The sequence below is a fragment of the Plecotus auritus genome, assembly GCF_963455305.1.
Source record: "Plecotus auritus genome assembly, chromosome: 9".
NCBI classification, from domain to species: domain Eukaryota; kingdom Metazoa; phylum Chordata; class Mammalia; order Chiroptera; family Vespertilionidae; genus Plecotus; species Plecotus auritus.
Genome location: NC_137783.1, coordinates 147,565,961 through 147,580,420, shown reverse-complemented (window position 1 = coordinate 147,580,420; position 14,460 = coordinate 147,565,961). Strand labels below are relative to the sequence as shown.

The 14,460-nt window shown below is 35.9% G+C and overlaps 1 protein-coding gene across 3 annotated transcripts in view; it reads left to right on the top strand.

Moving 5' to 3' along the window:
- QSER1 (glutamine and serine rich 1) overlaps positions 1-14,460 on the top strand; it is a 61,645-nt gene extending 47,185 nt beyond the window's left edge. For all 3 annotated transcript variants that reach the window (XM_080687171.1, XM_080687170.1, XM_080687172.1), the window contains 4 exons: positions 3,523-3,620; positions 8,099-8,251; positions 9,266-9,361; positions 11,054-14,460. In XM_080687171.1, coding sequence (XP_080543297.1) covers positions 3,523-3,620; positions 8,099-8,251; positions 9,266-9,361; positions 11,054-11,194 — 488 coding nt within the window. In that variant the 3' untranslated portion in view covers positions 11,195-14,460. The remainder of the gene's footprint in view (positions 1-3,522; positions 3,621-8,098; positions 8,252-9,265; positions 9,362-11,053) is intronic.

Below are 14,460 nucleotides of genomic sequence, written 5' to 3'. Positions count from 1 at the left end.
TAGGAATAAAATTTATATGTGAAATAAACTTGTAATTCACATAGCTAATGTTGCTCACTAATATTTAGCCTTCAGCTACTTTAGTTTTTACCAGGACAACTAAAAAAAGGAATGAGCCCTGCTGGTGTGACTCAGTAGTTGAGCATCAACCCATGAACCAGGAGGTCATGGTTCGATTCCCGGTCAGGGCACATGCTCGGGTTGTGGGCTCGATCTCCAGTGTGGGGTGTGCAGAGGCAGTCAGTGATTCTCTCTCATCATTGATGTTTCTCTCTCTCTCTCCTTCTCCCTTCCTCTCTCGGAAATCAATACTTTTTTTTTTTTTTTTAAGAAGGAATGAAAGGATTAATGAGCTAGTTTTCATTACCCTTATATCAAAATGAACTGAACGGGTATAAGATTAAAAGACATTTCAACAGTAATGCCTAATAATATATATTGTTTTAGTATTTCCACATACTTTGCCACGCTATTCCATTTCAATCCCAGAAGAACTCGGACATCCATTTTGGTGGATAAAGACAGTGAGGCTCAGAGTTGTTAAGTGACTTGCCTAAGGGCCCACACTTGCAAGTGGCAAAGAATTAAGATCAAAAGTCTTCTAATTTCTGGCCCATTGCTTTTTTGACCATCTGATAAAATAATATGTACATCATTTTAGAGTCAGAGATTGTTTAGTCAAAAATATTTATTTGGTAGACTAAGGTTCAAAAAGATTAAATGTATTTCCTAAAGTTAACAAGTTAGTGGTAGATGAACCATGATTAAAACCCCACAGTTGCCCTAGCTGGTTTGGCTCAGTGGATAAACTGTCAGCCCACGGACTGAAGGGTCCTGGGTTCCATTTCGGTCAAGGTCATGTACCTTGGTTGCAGGCTCAATCCCTGAGGGAGGCAACCAATCAATGTGTCTCTCTCACATAGATGTTTCTCTCTCTTTGCCCCCCTGCCCCTCACCTTCTACTCTCTAAAAATCAATGGAAAAAGATCCTTGGATGAGGATTAACAAAAAAACAAAAAACAGTAGTTAATTTCTGGGTTGGCATTTTTGCCATTAAATGTTTTTCTCTCTCAAAACTTCTTGCATCATAAAAATACACATCTCTTGGCAGTGGTCATTTCTCAACAGTTGTATTTTAAATGATTTTGTAATATTGCTTATTTTCTTATTTTTCTCCATTTAATATGAGGGGGAAAGATTTTAATGGTTATATTTAAAAATTATTCACAAATATGTAAAACTTGTTTTTGTTTAATGTAATTCTCATAGTATTTGAATAGAATTAATCACTACTAGACAGATAAAAGAAAACTACCAGGTGTGTTATAGTGTGACCTTAAAAAGTGTTCCTCGCCAAAACCGGTTTGGCTCAGTGGATAGAGCGTCGGCCTGCGGACTGAAGGGTCCCGGGTTCGATTCTGGTCAAGGGCATGTACCTTGGTTGCGGGCACATCCCCAGTGGGAGGTGTGCAGGAGGCAGCTGATCGATGTTTCTCTCTCATCGATGTTTCTAGCTCTCTATCCCTCTCCCTTCCTCTCTGTAAAATATCAATAAAATATATTTAAAAAAAAAAAAAGTGTTCCTCACTAAGGACTTGTTCTTTAATTAGAGGAAGTGTTCTTTCACTGGTCACTGTGCTTGAGTTTGTGTTTTAAATATATAGAGAGTGGTTTTATTCATCTCTGAAATTAGAAACTAGATCCTGAGGATTATATATACATTTTCAGAAAGGTCATTAAAGGTTACAAAACATCATCGTCTAGCCCTGTCCCAGTGGCTTAGTTGGCTGGAGCATTAATTATCCTGTACACCTAAAGATTGCAGGTTCAATCCCCAGTTGGAGCTGAAAGGAGGCATCTGATTGATGTTTTTCTCTCACATTGATGTTTTTCCCTCTCCCTTCCTCTCTAAAAAAAAATCAATAAAAACATGTCTTTACATGAGGATTAGAAAGAGGAAAAAAAACAAAGAAAGAAAAAGAAATAATCTAATAACCTAAAATATTTAATACAACACCAAAAGTAATTAAACTTAGATTCTGAAGGTGCTTACTTAAAAGACCTTAACATTTCAGAGGGGTGAAGAAGAAAGCCAAAAGTTTTGGATAGGAATCCTTGTTATACTTTTACTCTCTCCTTTTTTAAAATAACTATGTTGACTCTTCTCTTATGTTTTTAAAACTGGATTTCGATCATTTTTCTTCCCCTACTTTTTTTTAAGTTAACTAATTATCTTAATCCTCACCTGAGGACATGCTTTTTTTACTGATTGAGAGGGTGGTGAAGGGAGAGAGAGAGAAAGAGAAACAAGAGAAACATCGATGGGTTGCCTCTTGCACATGCTCTAACTGGGGATTGAACCCACAACCCTCTGGTATACAGGATGACACTCCAACCAGCCAAGAACCAAGACAGGGCCTTTCCCTACTTTTTCTTTGCCCCAAACTACAGTGAATTAAGAATATCATACTCAGCCCTAACTGGTTCGGCTCAGTGGATAGAGCGTTGGCCTGCGGACTCAAGGGTCCCAGGTTCGATTCCGGTCAAGGGCATGTACCTTGGTTGTGGGCACATCCCCAGTGGGGGTGTGTGCAGGAGGTAGCTGATGGATGTTTCTCATCGATATTTCTAACTCTCTATCCCTCTCCCTTCCTCTCTGTAAGAAATCAATAAAATATATTTTAAAAAAAAGAATATCATACTCAGTATTTTAGAAAATTTTATAATCTTATATAATAAAAGCCCAATATGCTAAACAGCTGGTCAGTTGGCCGTTCAACCAATCAAAGCATAATGTGCTAATAATATGCTAAGGCCACTCAACTGCTCATTATGATGTGCACTGACCACCAGGGGGCAGATGCTCCGACCAGTAGGTTAGCTTGCTGCTGGGGTCCAGCAGATCGGGACTGAGCAAGCTAACCCCAGTCCTGGTTAGCTTGACGGGCCAGACACGCCCTGGAGCCCTCCCATAATCCCTCCCCAGCTGGCCAACCTCCCGCATCCCTTCCCAGCCCCGATCATGCACCGGTGGGTCCATCGCCTGGCCTGTGCTCTCTCAAATCCAGGACCCCATGGGGGATGTCAGAGAGCCGGTTTCGGCCCAATCCTGCAGGCCAGGCCGAGGGACCCCACTGGTGCAGGGCCTCTAGTGTTAGATAAATTTCCAATAATTATAATACTATTATTGTTCAGATGGTAAATGAGGTCTGGAGAAATCAGACAGCTTGCCTACTTGTCAAATCACTGCTACCAATCAATTCTGGTGGCAGAGAAGGGTAAAACCTAGGACTTTTAATCCTTTCATACTAGGATCATGCTTTTTCTCACTTGGCTATTGTAAACCTATTTTTCAAGTTCGCTTTTGTTCAGAAAACTTCATGTCCTAATTTTCAAAAGCATTACTTTATATAAGCCAATTAATTTAATGTCAATATATTAATGATTTGAAAAAAGTTGGATTTTAACAAGTTTTTGTGTTGATAGTTTATCCTGTTATAATAAAATTTTATCTTGTTTTAGATGAGCTACTTTTGCCTCATATGAAAAAAATAGATAGCATGCTGAATGATAACCGAAAGAGACTTCTTTTGAATCTTCATTTGGATCAATCATTCAAGGTATTTTCTTCAGATGATTTATTAGCAAACTCAGTGTGAATCGTAGTCTTAAATACAATAGGAAGGAAATTTATGACAGTCATTTTCCATTTTATAAAATTTCCTTACCCAATAAAAATTTGATTTTTATTCATTGAGTCTTTAGCTTGTCTTTATTATTAAGCATATTCTTTTTTTAAAAAATTCTTTCTTGTTGAAAATATTACATGTCTCCTTTTTCCCCCCATTGACCACTCCCAGCCTGCTCCCACCCCCCCCCCCCCAGTACAGGCCCTCATCCCCTATGTGTGTCCATTGGTTATGCTTACATGCATGCATATAAGTCCTTTGGTTGATCTCTTACCCCCCGCCACCCTCCCCTACCTTCCCTCTGAGGTTTGACGGTCTGTTTGATGCTTCTATATCTCTGGATCTATTTTTGTTCATCAGTTTATGTTGTTCATTATATTCCTATTAAACATATTCTTAATGTTAATTGTTTGCTTTTCCTTGCTTAAATTAATTTTTTAGGCTTATATATTTACCTAGTATTCCTTCTATAAAACAACGCCCAAATGTTTCAAAAATATTTCTTTTAAACTGCCACTGTATACCAATCTTTTTTACTTCTAAAATTTTTCACATTTCATCTATAGTTAGAATTAGCATTTTCTTAGCATGATCATCAAAATTCCCTTTCCTTGCCTTATTTAGCCAATATCTGAGGAAGATTAATCCTCACATAATGGTAGGAGATATATCTAATTATATCTGTTAATATATCTTGTTTTTGGGGTTATCAGAAATATAAAGCAACAGTAAGTTAATCTAAACTCAGAAAATTTATCACAGAAGCTACCCAGTTGTCAAAAACTCTCCAGCTCTTCTTATTCAGAGTATAACATACAACATCTAAAAGCATTTGAGTCTATCTTCAGAGAATATTTTTTGCATATTTGTATAGCTTTGCTTTTTATTAAATTTATTTTTTATAAAAGTTTCACGCAAAATTGAGTTTCCATGTGCCCCCCCACGCACATAACCTCCCCAGTTATCAACATCTCCTGCCAGAACGATACATTTCTTATTATTGATGAACCTACATTGACATATCATTATAACCCAAACTCCATAGTTGACATTACGCACATTTTATGGGTTTGGATGTGTACCCACTATTATAGTATCATATAGAGTAGTTTCACTGCCCTAAAAATCCTCTGAGCTCTGTCAAGTCACTCTCCCCCACAACCTCTGACAACCACTGATATTTTTACTATCTCTTTTTACCTTTTCCAGAACGTCATATTATTGAAGCCATATAGTATATAGCCTTTTAAGATTGGCTTCTTTCACTTAGTAATATGCATTTAAGGTACTACCATGTCTTTTCATAACTTAATAGTTCGTTTCTTTTTAGCACTGAATAATATTCCATTGTCTGAATGTACCAGTTTGTTCACCTTCTGAGTGATACCTTGGTTGCTTCCTAATCCTGGCAATTATCAATAAAGCTACTATATACATCCATGTGCAGGTTTTTGTGTGGACTTAAATTTTCAATTTCTTTGGGTAATTTGTATAGCTTTTTCACATCACTGTTTTATCTGAACTCCACATAAAAGTGAAAATTGATTTTATTTTAGCTAGGTGAAAATTAAGGCTCTGACACTGAGTTCAAAATTAATTGACACCAAACCCTACCAGTAGTCCTATATTCTTCACTGACATGTACTTGTAGGGAAAAAAATGTCAGAAGCTGGTAAGAAGCTCATTACTAAGAATTTGGTCTACTGACTCCTAGTCAAGTATTTTCCACTTAACTGTTCTTCAAATGAAATATCCTTTGGGAAATACCATATTTTTAGAGACAAGAGAATATTCTTAGATGTGTGTTTTCTAAAGATTTATTAAATCTTAACAGTGATCAGTTTTAGCTAACCATGTTTTAAATATCAAACCAGTTCGCTAATAAGTTGCATTAAAATAAAGCTACCACTTGGAATTTAATAGATTTAGTAGATATCTAAAGCTTATGTAATAGTTTATGATAAACAAGTGAAAAATTAGTTTTGATACTCTTATTTTCACAGAAAAAAACAAAATTTTTAATTCTGAAATTAGTTAATTTTGATAATTTTCATTTATAGCCATTTGCAATTCTAAGCTACAATATACAAACAGTACTAAAATTTAGAATGATTTGATTTAAATTATTACAAACAGTAGCTTATAAAATATTTTCTGTTCTTTAGACATAATTAATACCACTTCCCATGATGATCCCAGTAATTTCAGGAATCCTAAAGGCTTTAAAGTTAATGATCTATTTTCCTCTGAATTCTATTTACTTCCAGTCATCTTTAGCATCTTGTGCTTATTAGAAAGAGCATTTAAGTTTTCTCCTTTCATCTCCACACTGACCTAGTCATTGTTCCCAAATGTAAAATCCATTTATTTTTATGTTTTTGGTCTTTAAATTCCATTTGTTTTAAAGAATAATTCAAGCCTGGGCATGTTTTATAAGGAAGACACCAAAATATATAATAACACAAATAATCTAAGAAAACGAAGCTAGAAATTAGTGATAGCTCACTCTGGTAGGAAATAGTAAAAATTCTATTGTGTCTATTAAATGAAACTTAGTTCCCTCCTACACTTATATATAAAAACATTAGGTTTTCTGTTTAAAAATGCATTGTTGGGGTCACAATACCAGGTGTTTGGGAACTCACACGGCGTTTGAAAAGAGTGGCCTTAAAGGTTGTGACTTTATAAAACAGTTGAGTTTATCAAATGAGAAGTACAATCTATATATATAAAAGCCTAAGTGACCATTAAGGTGGAACAACCGAACAACCAATGCTATGACACGCACTGACCACCAGGGGCATATGCTCAATGCAGGAGCTGCTCCCTGATAGTCAGTGTGCTCCCACAGCCAATCTCCTGCGGCTGGCCAACCTCCTGCAGTACCTCCCCCTGGCCAGCTGGCCCCCATTACTGGCCAGGCTGAGGGACCCCACCCATGTATGAATTTGTGCACCAGGCCTCTAGTTTATATAATAAACATAATGGGGAAAATAAAGATAATGTGAACACTTTTAGTATCAAAATATGAAACAATACTAGTAGCTCAATTTTTAAAAACTATTCAAACTAGTTAAATTTAGCTATAAATACTCAATTATTTTTTATTTCAGAGAGGAAGGGAGAGGTAGAGAGAACTAGAAACATCAATTTTGAGAACCATTGATTGGCTGTCTCCTGCACGCTTCACACTGGGGATTGAACCCATACCCCGGGCATGTGCCATAACTGAGAATCGAACCCTGGCCTCCTGATTCATAGGTCGATGCTCAACCACTGAGTGCACTGCGGCCAGGCTTCAATTATTGTTTGTAGCTTTTCATGTTAGGATGATTTGCCAAGTAGGTAAGGGCATAAATATGCCAGTGACTTAAAGAATGGACTAGAATTGGTTCTGCGGCCACTAAATTATCAGTGGTAACTATTATATCGTTGTGGTCAGAAAACTCATCAAACTCTATTTTACACTCTTATTTCACAACTGCGTTTCCTATAGTCGAAAGAAGCAAGAGAAATGGTGAAGCCAGAGGAACATTACAATGCTTGTTTCTCGCCATGATCCAGGACTTGACCAAGTTTCAGAGTGTTAACAGTGGTTCAATTGGTAGAGCTTTGAAGAAACCTATGACTTAATTTTTTTACTTTAAGGTGGTGTAAAATATATATGAATTCAGTAGAAGCTGTACTTGGAGATTTGAATTTTTATCTTTTCTTGGGCTACAATATGTGGTATGATACTCGCTTGTAATGCTGGGAAGCAGCAGGGACCCACAAATTCCACTTAGCCTCATGGTCACAAGGTTAAATAACAATGCTCTCTCGGTAGCGCAGTGGTAAATGCATTTTCAGCTTACAGTATTTTCAACTTAGCATGGGTTTATCAGAATATAACCCCATTATAAATTAAAAGCATTTGTATATGTCCCTCTTTCCCCTACACTGAAGCCAGAAAGGCATTATTGCAAAGAACTCTCTGCCTCATTCTGGAGTTCCCACAGTGTCATGTGCTATTGCTTAAAAGCATGTCATAAGGTTGACCCAGATTCAAGGGATGGGGAAATAGAATCTACATTTTTTTTCATTGAGGTATAATTGCATACAACATTGTATTAGTTTCAGGTGTATAGCAATGATTCAATATTTGTCTATACTGCAAAATGATCACAATAAATATAGTTAAGATTCCCATCTTGATGGGAGGAGCTGCAAAGAATTTGGCCATGTTTAACACTCCACGTATGTGTGTATTTGATATTATATATACCACCTAATCAGTGTTCCCCACATATATATTTGTGTGTATATGTACTTGTATGTAAACGTTTCTATATTTTTTAAAATAAATTTGAGTAGCTATTAGTATAAATTAGTTTTCTTCTAATGTCAGTTATTTTTGCTTTATTTTAAAGAATGCTTTGGAACGTTTTCCTGAACTAACAATAATTACTCGAGACTCTAAAGCAAAAAGTGGGGGATCTGCTGTTTCTAAAATCAAAATGAATGGCAAAGCTTATAATAAGAAAACTCTAAGGACTTCTAAAACAACCATTAAATCTGCACAAGTAAGTGTATATTGATTGATGTTATACCTCTTCCAGTTGTTAATATAATTCTAATTAAAACATTGAGGCAAGCAAATATTTTACTATATTGTTGTTAAGTTTGAATTATTTTCAGGTAGGAATGAGCCGCTCTGGCCTAAAGAGCAGGGATTCAGTATTATTCTTTCTCTCCATTACCTAGCACAGTATCTGGCATATAGTAAGTGCTCAAAAAATTTTTAAATAGCCTCGTAAGCAAGGAAACATACCATGCTTGTATGTATATTTTATACAGTTTTTTTGTCATTGGATACAAATGCATACAGATAAATGAATGTGCACACCTTTAATAAGATTCAATGTTGACCACATATCTGCAACTGTTAAAATTGAAATTGATTCATTTTCAAGCATGGTCTAAATTAATGCCCATTCAGAAAAAGAAGTGATAGATTCATTCTTTCTTTCAGTGAAGTTGTTTTTTTGTTTTGTTTAGTGCTTGTAGTATGCCAAATACAGTTCTAAGTACTAAGAATACAACAGTGAAAAAAGGGTCAAAATTCCCCGCCCCCATTTAATTTATATGGGGGGAGGTGTATGTAATAAATAGATATCCATGTTTTAGTTAGGCTAGAAAAGAAGTTATAGAAATATATGTTATACATGGAGGAAAACATGGGAAATATATAACATTTTGTTAACCTGTTTATCTCTGAATCAAGAAATTATAGGATTCTTTTACTTTATAAATCATCTTATATGTTCACTGTTTAAACTTTTCTATAATGGTTAAATATTTTGGAATAGTCTATATTTATGTTCAGGAAAAAAGTGAAGGTTTAAAAATACAATTTAAATTCTCATTTTGAATAACCCTCTTATTAATAACAGCTTATTAATATGAGCTAATATCTAGACATACAAGTTACTTTTAATATTTCCTTTGAAACTTTTGGTCTAGTGTTTTTGTAAAAGTATTCTTAGCTCAGATGCTCCATGAAATAAATATATCTCTAAGCTGTTTTCTTGTTACAGGAGTTTGCTGTTGATCCAGAGAAAATACAGCTATATTCTTTGTATCATTCACTCCATCATTATAAATACCATGTTTATCTGATATGTAAAGATGAGGTAATTATTTTTTCATTTATTTAAAAAAGAAATGTATGTTTTTCCATGCTTTAAGGATACTGTCACTATAGTATTTTTAATGTGTTAAAGAGAATAGTTTTAAAATGTATGTCTCTATATTCTTATGTAAATAATGGCTAGAAGATTGCTCCTAGCCTCCCTGTTATGTGTTGTGCTCAGATTAACCTGAGGCTCACTGCCGCTCAAAGGAGCTATAGGTAATGTTTTAGGTTGTGGGTGCTTGATTTACATTGCCATAATAAATGGTACTTTATTATATTTTCTTCTCATAATGTATAATGATCCTGTTTTAATATACTTCAGTCACATATGATATCTCACTGTTTTCCTTATCACTAGAATGACCCTATCCTTTTCAATTATAGAGAAATAGGGTTTTGTTCCTTGGCATGAAGAAATGATAGTTAAAATTTAATTGTAGCTTTTGAGTATCATAATTTAAGTTGCTTAGAAATTATATCTGATGATATTACCACTTTGTGGATGGGATAAAGGGTTAATTCCCACAGGGTTGAAATGTAGACGGTACTTTCAGGTGTTTTTTTGTTTTTGTTTTTAATTAAAAAGGGTTAAGTTTACTCACAGTTACGTGTAATGTATTTCATAATGGTCTGGTTTTGAAAGATGTCCTAAATCTAACCTCTGTTTAGCAAAGGAGAAATTAAAGGTGGTCATGCAAACTATGTTGACTATTTTTACAGTATCTTAAAGGAAGAATTGACCTCAAATTTTGTCATTCTGCTGTAAACACAACTGAAAGGAATTTAAAAAGTTTGAACCACTTTTCCTGGCCTTCTTCCTTGCTCCTCCCATGGAGCCAAAAATGATAGGATTAGGCTTCATTCAAATGTATATGAAATAATTATTCTCCGTGGAAGGATTTTTTAAAAATCAGTACTTATAGGTGAATTAATAAATCCTCTTTTCAGGATAGAGAAATAGTAAGTCCTTATGAAGAGCTTATAAAGTGACTAGAGGCCCAGGGCACGAAGAATTCATGCACGGGTGGGGTTTGGCTGGCCCAGCCCCAATTGGGGCGGATTGGAGCTGGCCTGTCGGGAGGAGGAGACAGCAGGAGGTTGGCCGGCTGGCCTGCCCCAATCAGGGTCTGATCAGGGATGGGCCAGCTGGGAGGAGGGGCCGTGGGCACTTGGCCCGAGGGCCCTGCCCCCAATTGGGGTGGAGGGGCTGATGGGGGGTCAGTGGCTGGGGGAAGGGTCATGGGAGGTTGGCCAGCCAGCCCCACCCCTGATTGGTGTGGGGAGGTGATCAGGGTCTGGGCTGGCCAGCAGGAGGGGCTGTGGGCTGATCATGGTGATGGGGGCCCATCGGGGGTAGGGCTAGCGGGGGGGGGGGGGGGGGCTGTGGGTGGCCAGCCCTGCCCCCTTTGGGGTGGGGGGGCAATCAGGGGCAGGGGTGGAAGGGCCATGGAGGGGGTTGGCCAGCCACCTCACCCCGATCGGGGTGGGAGAGGCCGCTCAGGGGAAAGGCCAGCTTGGGGGAGGGGCTGCAAGAAGTTGGCCGGCTGACCCCACCCTCTGATGGGGCCGGTTAGCTGGCCGCAGTGGGCATCATAGGGACTGGTCGTTCCAGTCATCACCGCGGTCCAGTCGCTGGCTTTTTATATATAGAGATAAGTATAAGCTAATGTGGCAATTCTCTTTATTTTAGATCTCTTCAGTGCAGAAGAAAAATGAAGATTTAGGACAGGAAGAAATTGTTCAACTTTGTATGAAAAATGTAAAATGGGTAGAAGACCTATTTGAAAAATTTGGAGAACTTCTAAATCATGTACAGCAGAAATGCTCCTAACATTTCCAGAAATTTTTTGTCTATTTTGTAGCACTAATGAAATGTTGGAGGGAGTGATCAAAGTGGGTCTAGAGCCTTGGCTAATCAAATGTCAAGCAGTGGTCTCCTGCAGGCACTCCTGCTCTGGCCATAGAACTTGCTTGCATCCTGACCTCTGCTGAAGGACAGTGGTGCTGCCAAGGAAGTCAGTCCTTCGAAAATGGACCTACATCCCACCACATTTTTATCCTAGTGAATGATTTTTCTATTTTATAAACCATTTGGTAACTGAGTTTTATTTTCAGAAATGTTTTTTGACAAATGATGAAGCATGCACTAAATACAATTTTTCTTTATTATTAGATAACACTTAAGTAGCTTATTTTTTCCTGACTTTGACTAAACACCAGAATGAAAGAAAGGTGGCAGAAATCATATGTTTATATTCATGTCTGGCTACAAAACAGAAAGTATTATACATGTGTAAACAGATCTGGTGTGCTATGACATTCTGTATGAGAATATCAATTTAAAATATAAAATTCAGAAACTGCATTCTGCTTTACAAACTCCTTTTACTCTTAACATGTTCAGGAAACTGGATGTGGAATTGGTGCAATTCTATGACTGCTTTTTGTGTCAAATTATATTGTGATAAAAAAAAAAACAATGACATACTATTTTCCTTATCTCGAAGAAAAGTATTTTCTTTTATACTGTTTTTTTCCTTTGGAAAAAATTTCAATTGTACATTTTATTTCACTACTAGTTGTATTTTTCACAAGGAAAATGTTGTGATTATAATTGTTTGATGTATCTGTACTACACTTTTCATTTTCAGTAAATCTTATTTAGTTATATATTGAATTTCAATTGTGAATTCTATCTTGAGGTAACCTTTTTTGTTTTATACAGATTTGCTTTGGTGTTTTCCAGAATATGCATTCAGTACCAGAATTAGTTTAGCTTTATAATGGGGTTGTGTTAGACACTGCTGTAATTTTCTGATTCATGAAAATAAATTTCTTACTAAACTAGCATTTGATTAACTGATTTGTTGAAACAAAAATTAACCACATTATACATTTTAAAGAATGAAATTTATAATTAGACCACATGCATGCAGTGTTAAACACAGCTCACCTGACTGTTAGAACTGGACGTGGTGGAGCTCTCCTTTTGGTGCCTTTCCAACCTTTACACATGCTGTGGGAGCTAGTTCATTTGTCAATCTGTCAAGTACTTTAGCTGAGAGACAGTGAATGTATTAGGTTCAACATGACCTTGTGTTTTTTGTGTTTGCCAACAGGATGCCTTATTTGTTTGAGAAAAAGATTTAATAGTGTCCTTCTAAATGATCTCCTTTTTTAGGATTCTAAAGAAGTTATTAATCATCATACTTTTGTTTATTTTACCACCATTTAGTGCCTTAAGTCCTATCAGTAAAGCAGTGTTACTGCTCAATGCCCAAATAAGACGTGCTTATGTAGCTATTGCTATTGTCTTCATTTTGAGATAACAGGCTAACTTCTTATAATTAAAAACCTAAGTAAACTGGCAAAGAATTGAAGGTAACATGTGACTTGATTTGAGAATACAACATTGTAGCATTGCGTGAAAAATGAGTATTGGAGTTAACCTTACATATTTATTTCTGATGGTTATCTTTAAAGCAATAATACTTAATTCAACAATCTTTGTACCTGCCATTAGACAAGATACTCAATATCAAGGTTTCTCTCAAGGGTTAAATGTTTCATTTCTGAAAGTTTTATAAAAACAACACCAGTTTAGGCAGCTTATTTTGAAAACAAAAATAACCTAGATTCATTTTGATAGTTCAAATAAGAGACTATCCGCAAGTGAAAGCATCATAAAATTAATTTTGTTATATAGAAAAGTAGGAAGCAGCCATATCTCTTTCTGGTACTGACTCTGGACAGAATTGGATTGTTTCATTTCAAAGTATAGAGTAGGTAACTACATCTCCTAATGTAGTGTTTAAGTATACATCTTTACTCCCCCAGCTTTCTTGCCTGAATCACTGATGATTTATATTTTTTTAGAAGCTGTGTTGCATTTAGGTAACTTGAAGTACATGTTTGAAATCACTAGCCACATTTTCTTCATAAGGCCCATGGAAAACAGATGTTTCCTATAGAAAATCACCCATTTTCTTTTCAACTGCAGTTATCCTCAAACTGTTTGCAGTTGTATTCATTTTAATAAAACAAGTGTTTTCAATAACATCAGAGGCCAAGTCTATAATACTGCCTGGAGGAGATCCCATTGTTTTGTACCATTTTTTTCCTCATGTAATCCATATTACATGAGATTACATCAAACTTGGGCCTTAGGGGAAAGTGGGACAATTATTATGGGACACAAGTCCTTTAAGAAGCTGAATAAAGATCTAGCTGGGTAGCATTCACATTCCTTGCCAGGGAGTTTAAAATTTATAATAGAGAAATAACTTTAGGTTGTAGATTGAGTTAAAGAGGGTAAAGCACATGTTGCCACAACCTAGGAAAACATGTTTAAGAAAGATTTGATTTTTTTACCTACAGATATCTGGAAACAATTTAATATAAAAAATCATATGTTGGTGTTTATTTATAGTGCAGATTTAGTGGTTGAGGAAGTGGCCTAGAAAACAGTATGATGGAAATACCTTCCAATTTCTGAAATTTAAAAATGAAAATTATAAAAGACTCATACATTACTACTATTTAAAGTGTTCCTCATATTTTTTAGTCTCCCTTTCCTTTTACTATACATACTTATTTTCATTAGAGCAGCTATTTTCCAATCTATGACTGTGGAGATATACCAATGTAGCAGCAGGGTTATTAAATCAGCTTTGGGTCCCAAAAGTTTCTTCAGCTGTACAAGTTGTGAATTTTATTGTATATGTAGAATACAGTTTTTGTTTTAAACTGTAGTTTCATCTGTTGCTCAAAAATGCTTTTTAAGTAGAGTGAAATATCCCAGGGTAACTTTCTGTGCCAGTTGCATTCGACACATAAACTGCACAAATGAACAATGTACACTACTGGTTGTACATTAACTTCCATGTGCAACTTTTAGCATCTGTGTTCTCAAATGCATGTTTTTGTAAATCACCTTTTTTTATAAGTGGCAATAATTGAAGTTAAGGATACAAAGAAACCTGCATTTGCAATCCAGAGTTTTAAGCGGTCCATAATACAATGTATGGAAATGTGAAAAGACAATTTTGTATATTTGTATGTTACTAACTCAGATCATTAAAATGAAAACAATTTTTT